This window comes from Martes martes (assembly GCF_963455335.1).
Source record: "Martes martes genome assembly, chromosome: 7".
Classification (NCBI taxonomy): domain Eukaryota; kingdom Metazoa; phylum Chordata; class Mammalia; order Carnivora; family Mustelidae; genus Martes; species Martes martes.
Genome location: NC_137894.1, coordinates 113301380 through 113319592, shown reverse-complemented (window position 1 = coordinate 113319592; position 18213 = coordinate 113301380). Strand labels below are relative to the sequence as shown.

General features: G+C 40.6%; 1 protein-coding gene across 2 annotated transcripts in view; it reads left to right on the top strand.

The window, feature by feature from the left end:
- Window positions 1–18213, top strand: part of DCAF5 (DDB1 and CUL4 associated factor 5) — a 100999-nt gene that overhangs the window by 21204 nt on the left and 61582 nt on the right. For both annotated transcript variants that reach the window (XM_080807913.1, XM_080807912.1), the window contains exons 2-5: window positions 4979–5122; window positions 7543–7579; window positions 8522–8661; window positions 10337–10466. In XM_080807913.1, coding sequence (XP_080664039.1) covers window positions 5011–5122; window positions 7543–7579; window positions 8522–8661; window positions 10337–10466 — 419 coding nt within the window. In that variant the 5' untranslated portion in view covers window positions 4979–5010. The remainder of the gene's footprint in view (window positions 1–4978; window positions 5123–7542; window positions 7580–8521; window positions 8662–10336; window positions 10467–18213) is intronic.

The following is an 18213-nucleotide window of genomic DNA, read 5'->3' as shown; positions in this document are numbered from 1 at the left end:
GAATACTATGCAGCCATCAACAGGAAATGAAATCTTGCCATTTGCGACGACATGGATGGAACTCTTAGAGGGTATTATGCTTAGCGAAATAAGTCAATCAGAGAAAGACAATTATCATATGATCTCTCTGATAAGAGGAAATTGAAAGGCAACATGGGGGGTTTGGGGGGTAGGAAAGGAATAAATGAAACAAGATGGGATCAGGAGGGAGAAAAACCATAAGAGACTCTTAATCGCACAAAACAAACTGAGGGTTGCTGGGGGGAGGAGGGTAGGGAGAGGGTGATGGGGTTATGGACATTGGGGAGGGTATGTGCTATGGTGAGTGCTGTGAAGTGTGTAAGCCTGACAATTCACAGACCTGTATCCCTCGGGCAAATAGTCCATTATATGTTAATTTAAAAATTAAAAATTATATTAAAAAATAAGAGACATAACAGTGCTTCCTTAATAACATAAAACAAAAGTAGAGAGATGAGCACTGAATATAGAATTGTTGAATTGCTATGTTGTACACCTGTAACTAATATAATACTGTATGTTAAATATACTGAAATTTTAAAAAATTAATTAAAAAAGCAAAGAAAGTAATTGGGTTTGACAAAGTGTTGACAGTTTATTAAATTTGCTTGTAGCCTTTTTTTTTTTAAGAAACAAAACTTTACAGATACAGTCAAAGTTCCCTTTTACTAGATGTGTTTATCTACAGTTTATGGTATTTGTATATTTAAAAATATAAACTTAATGTTATCTTTTACATATCCTTCTGAAACTTTATTACTTACCATTAGGTTTTCAAGATTTACTCATGTTGTTATACATATTTCTAGTTCATTTTAACTGCTGTATGGTGTTCTATTTGGTTTGATTTAATTTGTATTTGTGTTCTAGTGGAACTTACTAATTCATATATTAGTGAATACTTAGGTTGTCCACAGGTTTGTTTGCTTTTTGCTACTATAAATAGGGATGCAGTGAACATTTGTGCATTTCCTTGTGCCACTTTGTAAGAATGTATTTAAATTATAATATGCATTCCCTTGAGTATTTTTTTTTAAAGATTTTATTTATTTATTTGGCAGAGATCACAAGTAGGCAGAGAGGCAGGCAGAAAGAGAGGAAGGGAAGCAGATTGCCTGCTGAGCAGAGAACCTGATGGGGGCCTCTATCCCAGGACCCTGGGATCATGACCTGAGCCGAAGGCAGAGGCTTTAACCCACTGAGCCACCCAGGCGCCCCTCCCCTGATCACTTTAGAGGTTGAGATGCTCTGTTACATTTTTTGGCTATATGGATTTTCTCTTCTATGAATTGTCATATTTGCCTCTTTTCCTGATGGTTTTAAGAATTGATTTGTAGTAATTCTTTGAATATTTTGGCTCCTAAACCGTTGTTGGTTTTGTGTATTGCTAGAATTTTTCAACTCAGGCTGTCTTCTCCTGGTCCTGGCCCCTCAGTTTACTCCAGTTTAGTCAGCTTCTATTTTTATTCCTATGCTCCCTTGTTCTATTCTAACCTACACATTTTTGAGTTATGTTACCAAGATGGGGGATCCCTTCAGTTGTCCATTAGATGAACCGCTTTCTCATTTATGGTTTATTTTTGGTTCTGTAAGGTAGGCAACCCAGAGTAGTGGTTAAGAATGGAGGCTATAGGGGTGCCTGGGTGTCTCAGTCAGTTAAGCGTCTGCCTTTGGCTCAGGTCATGATCCCAGGGTCCTGGGATTGAGCCCCGCATCACATCGGGCTCCCTGCTCAGCAGGGAGTCTGCTCCTCCTCCTCTCTCTGTGTGCCTGTCTGCCTACTTGTGTTCTCTCTGTCAAATAAATGGGTAAAATCTTAAAAAAGAATGGTGGCTGCAGAGTCTTAACTGTTTTCTTTTGAATCTTAGCTCAACCACATTACTTACTGTGTGTGACCATGGTAAGTTACTTAACCCTCTTGGATACTTGGCTTTATAATCTATAAAACCCATAAGGGTAGAGCTGTTATGATCCCCATTTTATATTTGATAAAACTCAGGCTCAGAGAGATTAGATTAGAAACATGAGTAAGTAGAAGAAACATGTGGGCCTTTTTATTTTTTAATTTTACACTTTTGGTAGAGACATGGGTACAGAGAAATACTTCTGCAATATAGGATACACAGTAGCAAAAGCCATGCCTCAGCATTGGGGAAAAACAATAAGAGTAGAACTATGGAGAACTAAAGTGGCCACTGCCTGTTAAGAATCTATTAATAGGTTAAAAAATTCCTTTGTGTCATTATTAATTAAAATAAAACAAAACACACACTTTTATTTTTATGACTTTAACTTAGATATATCATTTTTCTTAAGTTTTTTTTTTTTTTTAAAGTAATCTCTGCACCCAGCGTGGGGCTTGAACTCACAACCCTGAAATCAAGAATTGCATTCTCCACTGACTAAACCAACCAGGCGCCTCAAGATACAGAATTTTTAGATAAACATCCCAGACCAGAGAACTCATAATTGAAACAGGCAAATCATAAATACAGGAACTGAGCCACACTAAAGGGTTCAGTTTGGGAGACAGTGAAGGGGGAGGAGGACATAGAACTTGATTTTGTCAAAGAAAGAAGGAACCGAAGGAGCAAAGGCAACTTCTTTCTAGGGGAGGGAGAATAACTGACTTAGCTGTTGTATCATCTTTGATTTTTTTTATTATTATAAAAGGAAATATGTTTATGATAAAAAGTCAAGTACTACAAGAAGGTATAAAGTAAAAATTAAAATATAAAAGTTTCCCAAAAGAATTAAAAGAATCCCAAAAGAATTAAAAGCAGGGACTTGAACAGATACTTGTATACCCATGTTGTTAGCAACATTATTCAGAATAGCCGAAAGGTGGAAACAACCCAGATGTCCATCAGTTGATAAATGGATAAACAAAATATGGTGTGTGTAAGTGTGTATAACAGAATATTATTTAGCCTCAAAAAAGAGTGGAATTCTGATACATGCTACAATATGGATGATCTTTGAAGATATTATGCAAAATTAATAGAACAGACAACTACCGTATGATTCCACTTACGTGAGTTACCTAGAACAGTTAAATTCATAGAGGCAGAAAGTAGAGTGGTGGTTACTGGGGATGGGAGAAGTTATTGTTTATTGGATACAGAGTTTCATTTTGGGATGATGTGAAGATTCTGGGGATGGATAGTGGTGATGGTTGCACAATAGTGCAGGTACACTGAATTGTATAGTTAAAAATGGTTAAAATGGTAAATTTCACATTATATGTAAATTTTCCACAGTAAAAAAGTTTCCCAACTCTAGCCTGGAGGATGGTGTCCACTATAAACAATTTTTATAATAGCCAGATAAGTAGGAGAATATAAGCATATATATGCAAATATGAACATGTTAGTTCATAGTCTGCTTTTTGGGGGCACTCAGGTTTTGGGGACTCCGCAGTGTACAAAATTGACAGAGTTCCTTCAGTCATGGAGCTTTTTAAAATTTTGTTTTACACAAAATGGAGTTTGATACACATACTGTTTTATACCTTACATTTCCCCTTAATAAAGACGGACACATTTCCAAGTTAATTCTTATGGATTTACTGATTTCATGGCTGCACGGTATGCCCTTATATGGATGTGCTATAATTTGTGGCTGTCGGATGGAATGGAGGAGGGAAAGAAGAGGTACAGAGAGCTGTGGTTTGCTGCTTGTGTTTGCCCCTTTTGTAACTTAAATTTTTATTGGGAGAATAGTATAGGCTTGTTGTAAAAAGTCAGTGCCAAATATATCAAATAAAATAAAACCCCTCCAATCTGTTCTTTCCCCCTCTTTTAATCCTGTTCCCTGAAAATAGTTACCACTGTTAATCATTGTTAACACTTGAAAGTTACTCATCTTTCAGACATTTTTAATGCATCTGCAAATATAAAAAATACATGGAATATACATATTCTCATTCTTTAGAAGCTGGCTCATGCAATATAATACTGCTCATATAATTCAGATGATTGTGAGTTATGCAGAGGGAAGAGCTGGCCTGGGCTTCATGAGAGCTAGGCTCTGTCTAGATGGTGCTGGGGCAGGCAGTTCCTTAGTTGTCACTTGCATGCTGTCCCATAGTCAGTGAGGTCACATCAAGGAGAGAAAACTAGTATGCTAGAAGTATTACTGTAGAGTTCTTTGGTTGCAAGCATTAGAAACCAGCTCAGCTTCTGTTAGACAAAAAATGGGGGGGGGGGTCGTGCCTGGGTGGCTCAGTCAGTTAAGCAGCTGCCTTGGGCTGAGGTCATGATGTCAGGTCCTAGGATAGAGACCCAGGTCAGGCACCCTGCTCAGCAGGGAGCCTGCTTCTCCCTCTCCTTCTGCCTGCCGCTCTGCCTACTTGTGCTCTCTATCTCTCTGTCAAATAAATAAAATCTTTTTAAAAAAAAATGGTGGGGGGCATTATAGAAGGATTTTTAGGTAGCAAGTGAAGAAATATTTATTTAAAAATTTTTTAAAGGTGTTACTTATTTATTAGAAAGAGCACGAGCATGGGGAGCAGCAGAGGGAGAGGGAGAAGCAGGCTTTCCACTGATCAGGGAGCCCGATGCAGGGCTCTATCCCAGGACCCTGGGATCATGACCTGAGCCAAAGGCAGATGCTTAACCAGCTGAGCCACCCAGGTGCCCCAAGGGAAGAAATATTTAAACAACTGAGTCTCTGGAAAGTCAGGAATAGGGTGGCTCTGAGGGTTTCAATATCAGTGTTTATCCCTTTCCATTTCTATATGTCTGTTCAAGTTTTTCTGGGGAAAAGTGAGTGGCTTAGAGATCATGTGTTTACTGATAGTTAAGGGGGTAGAGTCCTGGGTTTATGTGCCCCATGAGAATCTTACAGAATTGGGGAGTTGCAGTTTTGGAAAGGATGGGATTCAGGGCTGGCAAAACTGAGTGTCAGCCTTAAGTGTCAGCCATTTTAACCCTAGATTCTTAACTCCCCTCTCAAGGAGGAGATGACCGCCGGGTTCTGCTATGGCACATGGAACAAGCTATCCACTCCAGAGTCAAGCCCATACAGCTGAAAGGAGAGCACCATTCCAACATTTTTTGCCTGGCTTTCAACAGTGGGAACACCAAAGTATTCTCTGGAGGTGAGGAGAAGGGAGATTTCTACTTTGGGCAATTCACCGTGGCTGAGATTTTAGATAAAGGAGTGCTAAAATAATTCCTTGTTTTTCTTTATTTCACTGAGCTGTAGAATTACTGGTTTCCCATAGCTTGTCTTTTCTGCATTACAGCAGTTTAGACAGGTATATGAGCGCAGTTCCTCCCTCCCTCCCCTCCTTCCTTCCTTCCTTCTGTTCTTTTGATTCTTCACTGTCATTTTTTGTTTTTGGTAGAAAACTTCCTACATTGCAGTCTGGCATGCAGAAACACACACACATATTTAAAATAGTACTTAACCTTACTATGTGTGGTACATTTTGATTTTTAAAAAATGCTACTTTATTCTTAAAGAACTTAAAGTTTGTGACTCAAATTGATGTCGTGATCCATGGATGGCTCCTATTCGAAAAACGTTGTGTTAGGGTACAATTAGAATGGCTTGGGCTCAAGCCAGCCTCTCAGTGGTCCTGTATCAACCACACTCCTTTCTGACCACAACATTTCTAGTTCTGACCTCTCTTCTGCACTGCAGATTTTGCCATGGAATATCTAGCTATGTGTTCTGAAAGCAATTTAAGTGCAGCAGATCTAAAGCCAAGAGTGTTAGTCTTCCTCCTGTACAAATATTTCCTCTTGTTCCCTGGATTCCTTTTCTCAGTTACTATCAGCATTCACTAAATGATTTAAGCTATTAAATTTAACTTTCAGAAATTGCTAATATTGAAGCACTTTTAACTATAAAAATGACACTTCCACACAGTTCAGCTTAACAGAAATCTTGAAGCCATCCTCAAACCTTCCTTTCTTTCATTTACGTATCTTGTCACTCACCAGCTAGACTTGAAAGCTTCTCATATTCATCCTTTAGTTTCTGTTCTCTTTCTGTACCTACTGCCCTGGTTCAGGTCCTTATCTTTGATCTGGACTGTTGCAGTGGCCTTTGTGATTTCTGTAACCTGTCTGTAACTCTTCTTATTTATTACAAGTTTTCTTTTAAAAATAAAGTTTAAACGTGTCAGCCTCCGACCCTACAGTGTCCTCAGGTTGAAGTGTAAACTTCTACTTCTCGAGCCTCATCTCCCTCCCCAGCATCTTGTACTCTAGCCCACTAAACCACTTGCCATCTTAGGTGCCCTTGTATCATTTGCTCTTGTTCTTCCTTCCTGGATCATGATTAATTGTCCAATCCCCACCAATTCCCCTAAGTCTTCCATTGGTAAGAGTTTTGAGTTGTTGGAGTTTCTGTTCAGATGTCTTCTTCCCCATAAAAACGTTCTCCTTTTCTGCCATGTACTTTCAAACCCACTCCCGAAGGAAATATTATTTCCTTTTTCTGTGTCCCCATTATAGAACATATTACTACAACAAGATAACCCATTTTGTCATTATTAGTTGTTGCGTAGATGGACTGGGAGTTCCTTGAGGGCCGGGCAGAATCTTCCCCTTCCTCTTCTCGTATCCCCAGCACCTCAGCTGTGCCTGTTACCTAGGACGCATTAGTCTGAGTTTGATTACTTGGTATGCACCCACGATAGAGTTTATAGCCAGGGATTTAGGACGTCCCCGGCCACATCTCTACTGCTACTGTTACTTTCTATTGAAGTGACTGTTGGTTGTGCTTTCAGTGTAGAGTGGGAATTTTTTTACTTTTGTCTTTTCATATTCAGGTTTTTATGTTTGGTTATATAAACCCTTTGAAGGCAGGACTACACATATTGTGAATGTAGTATTTTTAGATTCCTTGATGGAATAAAGAAAAATGCAATAGAAAGAAGTTGTGGATAAAAATTTTCCCATCACTTATAATCACACAATCATCAGATTTTAATGCTATGAGATGATAAGGATATGAATAGTAGGAGATATTTATTAGGAGCTTACTAAGTACTCGGTCCTATTCTGAATGGTTTTGCAAATGTACTCTTACCTTCGCAATGACTCTATGAAGCAGGTACAATTATCCCTATTTTATAGATAGATAAACTGAGGCATAGGTTATCTGTATTCTAAGTCTCACAGTTGTTTTGCTTAAAAAAAAAAAAGCTAGCTTGGATGAATTAATTTGCCCATGATCATTTACTCTTTTATGTTTCTTAATGGCCACAGTTTTTTGTTGTTTTTATTTCATATATATATATATATATATGTGTGTGTGTGTGTATACTATAATCCATTTAGTAATTCATTTTGGAAACTTGTATCTAGTTGCTACTAGGCTTTCAAAAATTCTTTAATATCCTTCTGAAATTATTTTTATGAAACTTTTTTTTTCTAATTATACTCCTAATTTATATTAACATTGACTTTGTTCATATGCTTTCTGAAAACTTGAAAATTTCATATTGTGATATGGACAGGTAGCACTTTGCAGGAATTATCAAATGTCTACTTTTCTCCCTTACAGGAAATGATGAGCAAGTTATCCTCCATGATGTCGAAAGGTAAATAGATTATTGGTATGTGAAGGTGACTGACTCTGGTTTTCACATGAAGAAAGGCAAATATCTCTTCAGACAGAAGTAGTTGTTTTTTGAAGGAAATAACATGAAGCCAGCTGTCCTTTTCTGAAAAAAATTTCTGTAATAATTTTGAAATAAAATTTTGATTAAGGAAAGGATTTGTAAAGTTGGAATGAACTTAGACTGTTTAGGTGAAAATTTAAAGGAAGAGGTTGGAAGAGAAGGAAACAACAACATAATAATAACTAATCTTTATGTGGGGTACTATTCTAAGTGCTCTACATGTGTTCATCAGTTTCACCCTCACAGTGATTTTATAAAGCAGTACTATTCTAGTGTCATTGTGGTTGAGGAAACAGAGGTGTAGAAAATTAGGTAACTTAGGGTCAGGTGGTACTGGGATTTGAACTTGGGCTGCCTGGTCCCAGAGCCATGCTCTTGCTCACATACCAGGCAGCCACATCAATCCTCTTCTTCCCCTGCTGATATCAGATCTGACTGCTTTAAAGTTCCCTTGTTTTTGAAAATCAAGCACCACCCCCCAGCTCTGTACAGAAGCAGATATATTCCGCAGGAAGTGAAAACACTAAACTCATCTATTGAGTCACTTTTTCAACTATGCTCACTTAGTGCAAAAAAACAAACCATGAAATCTATAAAAAGCTTTTCTAATGAATTTTTATTTTTTTTATCTATTTTTTATTTTTTGAATTTTTATTTTTTACCTGAAAGTTGGGTACCTACTTTTTTTTTGGGGGGGGGATACCTACTTTTTAAGGAAATAAATATCCTTTGGGTTTCGCTCGATTGACTTTTTACTGGAAATGAGGGAGAGCCCTACGTGAGGAACTTGAGGGCTGGGACTCTGCAGTCTTTGTGTGCATGTGTGTGCCTGTGTGCCTCTTTCTGCTCTTTGTCTCTCAGCAGTGAGACCTTGGATGTGTTTGCTCATGAAGATGCAGTATATGGCTTGTCAGTGAGTCCGGTGAATGACAACATTTTTGCCAGCTCCTCAGATGATGGCCGGGTTCTCATCTGGGACATCCGGGAGTCTCCTCATGGAGGTAGGGTCAAAGGGCTGTTGGACTGTGTTGAAGACTTTGATGTCAAGTTCATTGCAGAGGCAGTTTATGACCTGAGTAACCTGCGTGGGAGAGTTTGAAAGGGAGAGGCAGCTCTCACGGTGGGGCATAGATGTGTGTTTGTAGACATCCCATCCTGTGCGTAAGCCAGAAGTGAGGCACCTTTCTTAGGTTTTCTCAGCCGCTTGTGAGCCTCCATAAACCCTTGGGCCTGTCGGAAATGCCACAGTATGTTGGTATTCAGTGGCCTCAAGGAATAGAAGATGCAGGGCTTCACTGTAGAGGGCAGCTACCAGGGGCCAGCTCTGTATGGTGCTGACACGCACAGTTCTTGGTTACTCACAGAGAACAGGGGTGTTCTGGTGTTTGTGTATAGAAACTGAAAACGATGGCAGACACACTCCATTTAAGGGGGATTCCTCCTCTAGGTGTGCTCTTTGGACTTCTGAAGTATAAAATGAAGAATTGAATTTCTCTGAAGTTTTTCAGGAAATGCATCTTTTCAGTTCGTTTCCTGAGTAGAGCGTTTACTCTAACTCTGCCTGTGTTCAAAGACTTTCCTCCAGCATCACCCTCGGTGCCCCCCTGCCCCCACCTTCAGTACAGCTTTGTCTTGATCATACCTGTGTACACAGAATTACTCTCCTGCCTGTCTTGTCTGACAGGATCTGGATCTTTTTATTGTTCTGTAGTCAGAGCATTTAACATGCGGGGCTGTGCCTCATCACAGAGACTTGGGCTATAGGAAAAGCTTGTTTCTGGGGTCAGGCAGATAAGGTAGCTGCAAGGAGCAGCTGGGGTTGAGTCACCATGTCCTGGGGAGGTGAAAGCCTCCTCTGTCTGGACTGCCCAGAGTCTCTGCTGTGTCCCATGTGGAAATCCTAGACTGGGCAGTGCTTTCTGTCTGTTGCTTCTAAACACTTGCCACACAAAAGTATGTCCTCGCCTGGAGCCCGCTAATACAGGCAGCGGCCTGCAGGGTTTCTGAGTGGAGTTGATTAGGAGCTGGCTGGATGTAAGAGTTCAGGTGTTAGGTTCCTTTTTTCCTTTCTTTTCTTCTCTTTCTTCTTCTTCTTCTTCTTTTTTTTTTTTTTTGAAATATTCCAATATTGGGAATGAAATCATAGAATTCTAGACTGAGGCTCTTAGATTGTTTAGGGAGCAATTTAGAGAGAAAACTGTGCTATTGTTTTTCCTCACCTTCAATTTTCTCATTGTTTTGCTTTGTCTTCATTAAATCTTTGTGTAGTTTTAAAAACTTTTAATTTCTAAAACTAAATTTGGATTAAGGTACAATAATCCTATCAGTAATCGGTTGTGAGTTTTTTCAGCTCATGTGGAATTCAATCTTACTTACTGTAAAACAGCTTACCTTCCCAGTTCCTGGGACCGTTTCTGTTTGTCACAGGATCTGAAGAGGTAGAATACTCAGTGTTTCTGAGTATTATAGCTTCCAGTTTGTTTATATGTGATAGAGTTGCTGTATTCAGACTTAGTGTGTGCAGAGAATGAGCAGGGGTGACTGCTGGGGTGATGTACTGCTTTGGGGCTCCAGCTGCTAGGATGGTTTCTACAGGGTCACATTCCTGCTTTGCCTGCCTCTGGCCCAGAGGCACTGAATGAGCTCTGGGGCTGACTGTCATTTCTCTATTCACAGAGCCCTTCTGCCTGGCAAACTATCCATCAGCTTTTCACAGTGTCATGTTTAACCCCGTGGAGCCCAGGTTATTGGCCACAGCCAATTCAAAGGAAGGAGTGGGACTCTGGGATATTCGAAAACCTCAGAGGTGAGCCCCCTTTATTCATATGGTGTTAAAACTTGCCCCTGCCTCAACTTTCAGGTAATGTGATCAGCAGGGTCGTGAGAACCTGTTTGACCATTGATCTCAGTTGGTCATCTCCTGACATATACTGGTGCCTGTGAAGCCAGGGGAGCCCTTCCCCAAGAGACAGGCAGTCTGAGAAATCCACACTCCTTGCTGAAGGAGTCATAAATTGTAATCTGACTCTAGACAAGTCAGTTCTAGGCAAATAGATGAGAGCCTCCCTTCAGTACTGCCTTCTGTCTTTAAAGCCCAGGGTTCCCCAGATGCCTGGGAACTCTTGCAGGGGGGATGGAGGAGATGGAGAAGGAGAATTTGTCAAACTCATGGCCTCTGAACCAGGGATTCTTAGCTCCAGGCAGGAGGGGTTTTCTACGTGGCTTTGAGAGAACTGTGAATCTGCCAAATTGTGTGGAAATTATATTATGTACCCATCTAAGTGCATTTTTCTGTGAAGGGAGTTTATTTGTTTGTTTGTTTGTTTTTTAGTTTCTCAAAGAAACCAGTGGCTAAGACAGTAAAGGTTAAGAGCCACTGCACTATAGTGTTAGGGACCTAATGTGTTTTCCCTTCTGTTTACATTATTAAAAGAGTACACTTAAGACAGTCTTCAACCGATGGTATACAAGTCACTGATGGGAGAATTTCAGGCATCATGAAGGGAAATGTGTAGGTGGGAGTGAATAGGAGGCTTTTTCATGCTCCTTAAACCCCATGGACAACTTTTTTTTTTTTTTTAAGATTTTATTTATTTATTTATTTGACAGACAGAGATCACAAGTAGGCAGAGAGGCAGGCAGAAAGGTGGCGGGGGAAGCAGGCTCCCCACCGAGCAGAGAGCCCGACGCGGAGCTCGATCCCAGGACCCCGGGACCACGACCGAGCTGAAGGCAGAGGCTTTAACCCACTGAGCCACCCAGGCACCCCTCCATGGACAACTTTTTATGGCACCTGTACTTAAAGCTAGCTTTGCTTAATGAAAGACTTACATGCATTGTCCACTCCTCTGGAAATTCTGCATGGAGCTAACTTCCTACTTTGTAAAGCAGTATTGCAGAAGAATATCATGGAAAGTAAGCAAGGTTATGATTTATTTCATGGATCTCGATGAAAAGGGCAATTAAGTACAGAGGACTCTCTTCCTTGGTGATTTTAAGTTCTAGCTAATTCTCTCCATAGGGCAGTCACAGGGATCTACAACTATTGCAGCAGATCTGTATAGGCCAGAGAGGTGCTGCTTTTGTTGAGCAGGGCTCCCTGAGGCTCTATAGGGCAGCAGAGGTTTCTTCTGCCCTTTGGTGCATACACACTCAGCCCTTGCTTTCCCCCCTACTGAAATGCGTATAGTGGCAGGACCCCTGCTGTGCCTTTGCACTGTGTGCTTGGGGACACTCATTCCCTGCCTGTGTTTCCCTGTGTTCAGCTGTAACATTCTCTGCCACTTGAGACTCTTTGAGACACAGCCAGAGAGGGAACACAAGCAGGGGGAGTGGGAGAGGGAGAAGCAGGGAGCCTGATCCAGGGCTCGATCCCAGGACCTCAGGATCATGACCTGAGCTGAAGGCAGACACCAACAACTGAGCCACCCAAGCGCCTCAAGAACAGCTCTTCTGCCTTATCCATATTACAAAGGGCAGGAACTAGGTTAACTCTGCCAGCTTTCTCCCAACTTGCTACCTCCCATACTTACCATTGTTAATGAATAGCTGGCTACTGAAGTGGGGCCCTGAGCTATTCATTTCTAGTGGAAAGCTTGAGCAGTGCATGCTGTAGCAGTGTCTTGAGAGTAGAGGAGAGGTTGAGTGTTTTAATCCTCCTATTACCCCACCCCCAGCAGTTTCCTACTGAGTTTTGTATTTGGGCTCTCCCCCCCTCTTTCTACTTACCTCCTCACTAAACATGGCTTCTTAAAAAAAAAAAAAAGTGAGATTATTGTTTTATTTTTTAAATAACATTTATTAGATATAAGGTTTATATCCAGAGAAATATAACGAAACAAAAAAAAAAAGAGAGAGAGAAAAGAAAAAATCTCATCTCCAGATTCTCTCTCTTATATTTTCTACATGTTTATACATCAGTATGGTTCTTCTTGGTCTCTAGTCATATTCTCCAAAGATAACTATAATGAACAGTTTCTTATGTATCAGAACATAATTTAATACATGCACTAGCATGTATATCTATCCTTTAAAAACTTTAGGCTAAAGGAACCATTTTCAACTTCTTTTTTTAATTACTATGTATTGGAGCTTTATTCCTATGAGCACTTACAGATCTAACATGTTCTTTTTTTTTATATATTTCTTTTTTTTTTTTAAGATCTTATTTATTTATTTGAGACAGAGAGCGCAAGCAGGGGGAGCAGCAGGCAGAGGGAGAGGGAGAACACATAAGCACACACAGTTTTACATGCAATGGGGCTCCATCCCAGGACTCTGGGATCAGGACCTGAGCTGAAAGCAGATGCTTAACCGTCTGAGCCACCCAGGCGCCCCTGAAGATTTCATCTTTAAGTAATCTCTCCACCCAACATGGGGCTCGAACTCTCAAAGAGTCCTATGCCCCACTGACTGAGCCAGTCAGGCACCCCCTCTCGCACATTCTTTTAATGGCTGCATGATGTTCCATTTATATGGTGTATCCAACAGCCAGGACTTCTTGTTTCCAGTTTGGGCATTATAAACAGTGCTGCCTTGAGCTTGATTGGCATAGCTATCTTGGCCTACCTTTGCAAAAATATCTATAGGGAATTGCTGTATCAAATGTTGTGTGCTTTTATATTTTTTGATAAAAATGGTCACATTGTCTTGTCACCACAAAAGACTGTAGTGATTTACAAACCTACCAACTATGCATGACTACACATTTGTCCAGACCCTTGCCAACACTTACACTGTCTTATGGGGGGAAATATTCTCTTCCTGTTTTGCTTATGTCTTTAATTATGGGTGAGGTTATATGGTTTCCTTGGTAACCTGTAGTTTTCAAAGCCCATATGGGAGAAAAGTCATCTAATAAGGCTAATTGATACTCTTGACTGATTCCTTTCTTGGAATAAAAAGAAGGAACACAGTGGACTAGGATGTTTTTACCTGTTTTTTTCAACTCTTCTAAGGTTCTTTGGGGTTCTATGGGAGTGAGGCAGAAAAGGGGCATGAAATATTCTTGGGGTCCTGTTCTTCATCTGCTGGTATTTGGGGACTAAATTACAGATCTTTTCTGTTTGAATTCTCTCAGTATAAATTGGTGTTGGGAAGGAAAAGGGGGTGCTTTGTCATTTCCATGCAGGATTGATTATGCTGAGTTGGCAGTAGATGATTTGTCTCCTGAACACGGCTGCCTAGAAACCTCAACCTAGATCGTGGGGCAATTCTGAATCCCCTGGGACGACAACCCTGGAACAAGGTAGATCTGTTCTAAGGGATACTTAAAGTCTACAGAAATATTTTAGGAAATTTGTGAACCCCTTAAAATTGCAAGTAAAATTGTGTGTGCTTGTGTATTCAACTGAGCACACATGTCAGTTTTTTCTAGGGATTGGGAAAGAGTTTTTACTAAGTTCTCCTAGAGACCTTTGACCCACAAGAAGAAAAAGTTGTTCAGCGTATTAATGGTTCTAGATTTATTTATTTACTTATTATTATAATTTTTAAAAGATTTTACTTATTTATTTGACAGAAAGAGACCCAGTGAGAGAGGGAACACAGGTAGGGAGAGTGGGATAGGGAGAAGCAGGATTCCCGTGGAGCAGGGAGCCCGATGTGGGACTCGATCCCAGGACCCTGGGATCATGACCTGAGCCAAAGGCAGACGCTTAGCCGACTGAGCCACCCAGGCACCCCACAATTCTAGATATAGAACTTACTGTGGTACCTTAGCAGGCTTATAAGCAATTTTCAGCCTATAATAGCTTGGGCATGTGAGTGAATTCTGGGCCTACTTGGGAGGTCTGCTGGTCTCCTAGAAACAAATATAATCTTCACAGATCAATAAGGGGGCCTTACACGGAACACTTTTTTCTTCCTGGCTTAACCTATGGATTGTTCCTTGCTAAAATGGTTTCTTGAGCCTACCCTAAGCCTAAGCTGTAGCTCTCTCCTTTAGGTTGGTAGTTTGTAGGAGTGTGAGCAGGGTCTTGTGTGCTCAGCTCCTGCCCTGAAATAAGTTGATTAGAGGGCTGGCTGGTAGAATAAAATGTCAGCTCTAGAGGGGACTTTAGTTATCATCTGATCTGACTTCCTTGTTGTACAACTGAAGAAACTATCCCAGCAAGATCAGGGGAGGCAGAAGAGCTAGGTGGTTTAGAGCACAGGATCTAAAGCTGTCATACTGGCTGCACATCCAGGAAGTATACCTTAATAGCCCTGTGACCTTGAGTACGTTACTTCTCCTCTCAGTGCCTCAAAATAATAAATAATAGCTGACATTTATTAAGCATTACTTGTAAGGGATAATGATAATTACATGAACAGTTTTTTATTTAATCCTTATGACAGCCCTATGAAGTAGGTTCTGTTATTCGTATTTTAATGATAAGGATATCAGGGCACAGAGAGTTGAAATAGCTTGTGTGTGTATGTAGCTTGTGTGTGTATGAGTGTATCATGTCCACCCCCTCTTTTAAAGCAGATCAGGCCTCTATATATTCTAGTTTTCTTTCATCTGTGCTTCCTTGCAGTAGAACTTTGTCAGAATTCCTCCGATTTTTCCAGTACAGATATTTCCAACTCTGAGGTCTTGAGTCCTTTAGAAGTTGTGCTACTGAAAGTTAAACCCTTTTCACTGTCTCCTGGCCCAGCCCCTGTCTACATGCTGCCTTTCCAGGTTATTTGCTCTTCTAATCCTGGAAACCTGCACATGGTATTTATTTTGCTGCAAAGCTTTAGAACAGAGGTTATAAACTAGCTGCCCATAGGTCAAATTCAACGCACAGAGATATTTTGCTATAATTAATAGTGTTTGGGAAATTACACAGAAAAAATGATAATTTCTAGCACCTCTTGAGAAAGTCAAAAGCTCTGGTATCATTGGATCTACTCATATGGCAGTAGTCAGCTGAAGCTGTTGTGAGTTCCTCCTCAGATCTTCGAGATGTGTTCCACCACGCCTTGATGTCTTAATCAAGGGGTGCTTCCTTCATTTACATTACTTGCCTGGCCCTGTAGACATTGGAGTTTTAAAGGTCTGCTTTAGGGATTGGAGTGGTAATGAGTGGGCCATAGGGTGAACGGGGTAAGAGGAAAAACTTCACATACACAAATAGACATTGCATGTTTAGATAAGGTGCCTTTCCTTTTATGCAGGTTATTTCTGCTGATGTCTTTCTTTCTTTTTTTTTTTTTTTAAGATTTTATTTTTTTACTTGACAGAGATCACAAGTAGACAGAGAGGCAGGTGGGGTGGGGGGGGGAGGGTAGGAAGCAGGCTCCCTGCTGAGCAGAGAGCCCGATGTGGAGCTCGATCCCAGGACCCTGAAATCATGACCTGAGTGGAGGGCAGAGGCCCAACCCACTGAGCCACCCAGGCGCCCCTCTGCTGATGTCTTTTTGCAGCCATCCTGTTCTTTGTCACTGCCAACATCCCAGTTACGTCTTGCTTGGACTGGTGCAGTGGCCTCTGAACAGGTTTCAGATCTGCCATCTTCTAACATTGACGGAGTTCAGAAAAAGTAAAGATTCCCCTGCTGTTACTCAGCTTGTCTCATCCTTTTCATTCCCTGTTTCAGCTGACTGCTCACTCACCACCTCTCTCCCTTCTCATATCTTTAATTTCTGTCACTTGCTGTCAGAAACTGTTAGTTCTGTGACAGGTAATAGTGTCTTGCTTTGACAAGGATAATAAAGAGAGTGACTTTTTCCCACTCAATAATAAAACTAGGGCAAGCCAGGAATTCCTATAAAGACTTACCTTATAAGATGGTGCTTTCATGTGGTGTGTAAATGACACATATGAAATTGGGCAATGACTGCAAATTCCTACTATTAAAAAAGAAATTGCTCTCAGGACCTCACCTGGCTTTGGGAGGCCTCTAGGTTAGATGTCTGTTTTGCAGGGCCTCTGTCAATTCTGCTGTAGAGACCAAATTAAATGTAACTCCTTGCCTTCTGAACAAACCAGATCATCTCTGCCACATTGCATTTTGAGGTTTGCTTATGCTATAATGAGGCTCAGGGTACAGCTTCAGAGGCTGGAGAAGGTGCTCATGCTCTGGTGTTTGTTGAAACTCTAAAGAATGAGCCTGTCCAGACCAGAATGCAAGGCCATGAGGGTAGACAAAGATTTCTTAAACATGACCCAAAAAGCACTCTACATGAAAGAAAAAAAATGATAAATTGGATTTCATTCAAATTAAGAACTTTGGTTCATCAAAGACACTCAAGTGAAAAGATGAGCCAAAAGACAAGCCATGATCTGGGGAAAAAATATTCATCATACATGTATTGAACAAGAATTCCTATCTACAGAATTTATTCTAATAGAACTACGGATCAGCAATAGAACTACAAATCAGTAAAAGAAAATGTAACTTTTAAAATGAGCAGGACTGTTGAATAGGTGCTTCACAAAAGAAGGTAGACCAAATAGCCAATAAACATTTGAAAGGCATTCAGCTTCACTACTCCTGAGGGCAGTGCAAGTTAAAACCACAGTAAATTACCACTATACATCCTGGATGGTTCAAATTAAAGAGATTGATAGTACCAAGTGTTGATAAGAGTGTGGAGCAACTGAAAATCTCATACATTTTAGGTGAGGGTAATTTGGTACAACCACTTGGGAAAACTCTTTTGTCAATGTCTGCTAAAACTCCATATGTGACTCTATGACCAGCAGTCTCACCCTTAGGTATATCTTAAGAGAAATGAGTACGGACTTCCACCAAAGATGTGTACAATAATATTCACAGATACTTTATTCATAACAACCGAAAGCTGGAAACAACACGAATGTCCATTGAAGGAGAATGGATAAGTAAACTGCAGAATAGCCATGCAATGGAACACCACATAGACATAAGAATGAACTGTAGGTACCCACTTTGACGTGGATGAATGTTGAATGAAAGCAGCCAGATAGATACAAAAGTATGTATGGCCTTCAAGAACAGGCAGGTTGTAGAAGTCAGAATAGTGGTGACGTTTGGGAAGGGTATTGACTTAGGGAGGCATGAAGGAAGCTTCCAGGGTTTAATATCTGGGTGGTAGTTTCATGGGTATATACTTCAATAAAAAAATTACTGAGCTATATACTTAGAATTAGTATACTTTACTAAAGTTTATTTAAATTATGTTTTTTTAATTTACTTATCAGAGAGCACGAGTAAGGACACACAAGCTGGTGGTTGGGTGGGGGGGAGAAGCAGGCTCACCGCTGAGCAAGGAGACCGAAGTGGGACTCCATCCCAGGAATCTGGAATCATGACCTGAGCTGATGGCAGATGCTTAGCCAACTGAGCCACCCAGACACCCTATTTAATATATTTAAAGTACATTTAATTCTCATTCTCTCTCTCTCAAATAAATAAATAAATAAATAAATAAATCTTTTTGAAAAAAGGGGCACCTGGGTGGCTCAGTTGGTTGGGAGACTGCCTTCAGCTCAGGTCATGATCCTGGAGTCCCAGGATCAAGTCCCGCATCAGGCTCCCTGCTCAGCAGGGAGTCTGCTTTACCCTCTGACCTCTCGCTCTCATTCTCATTCTCTCTCTCTC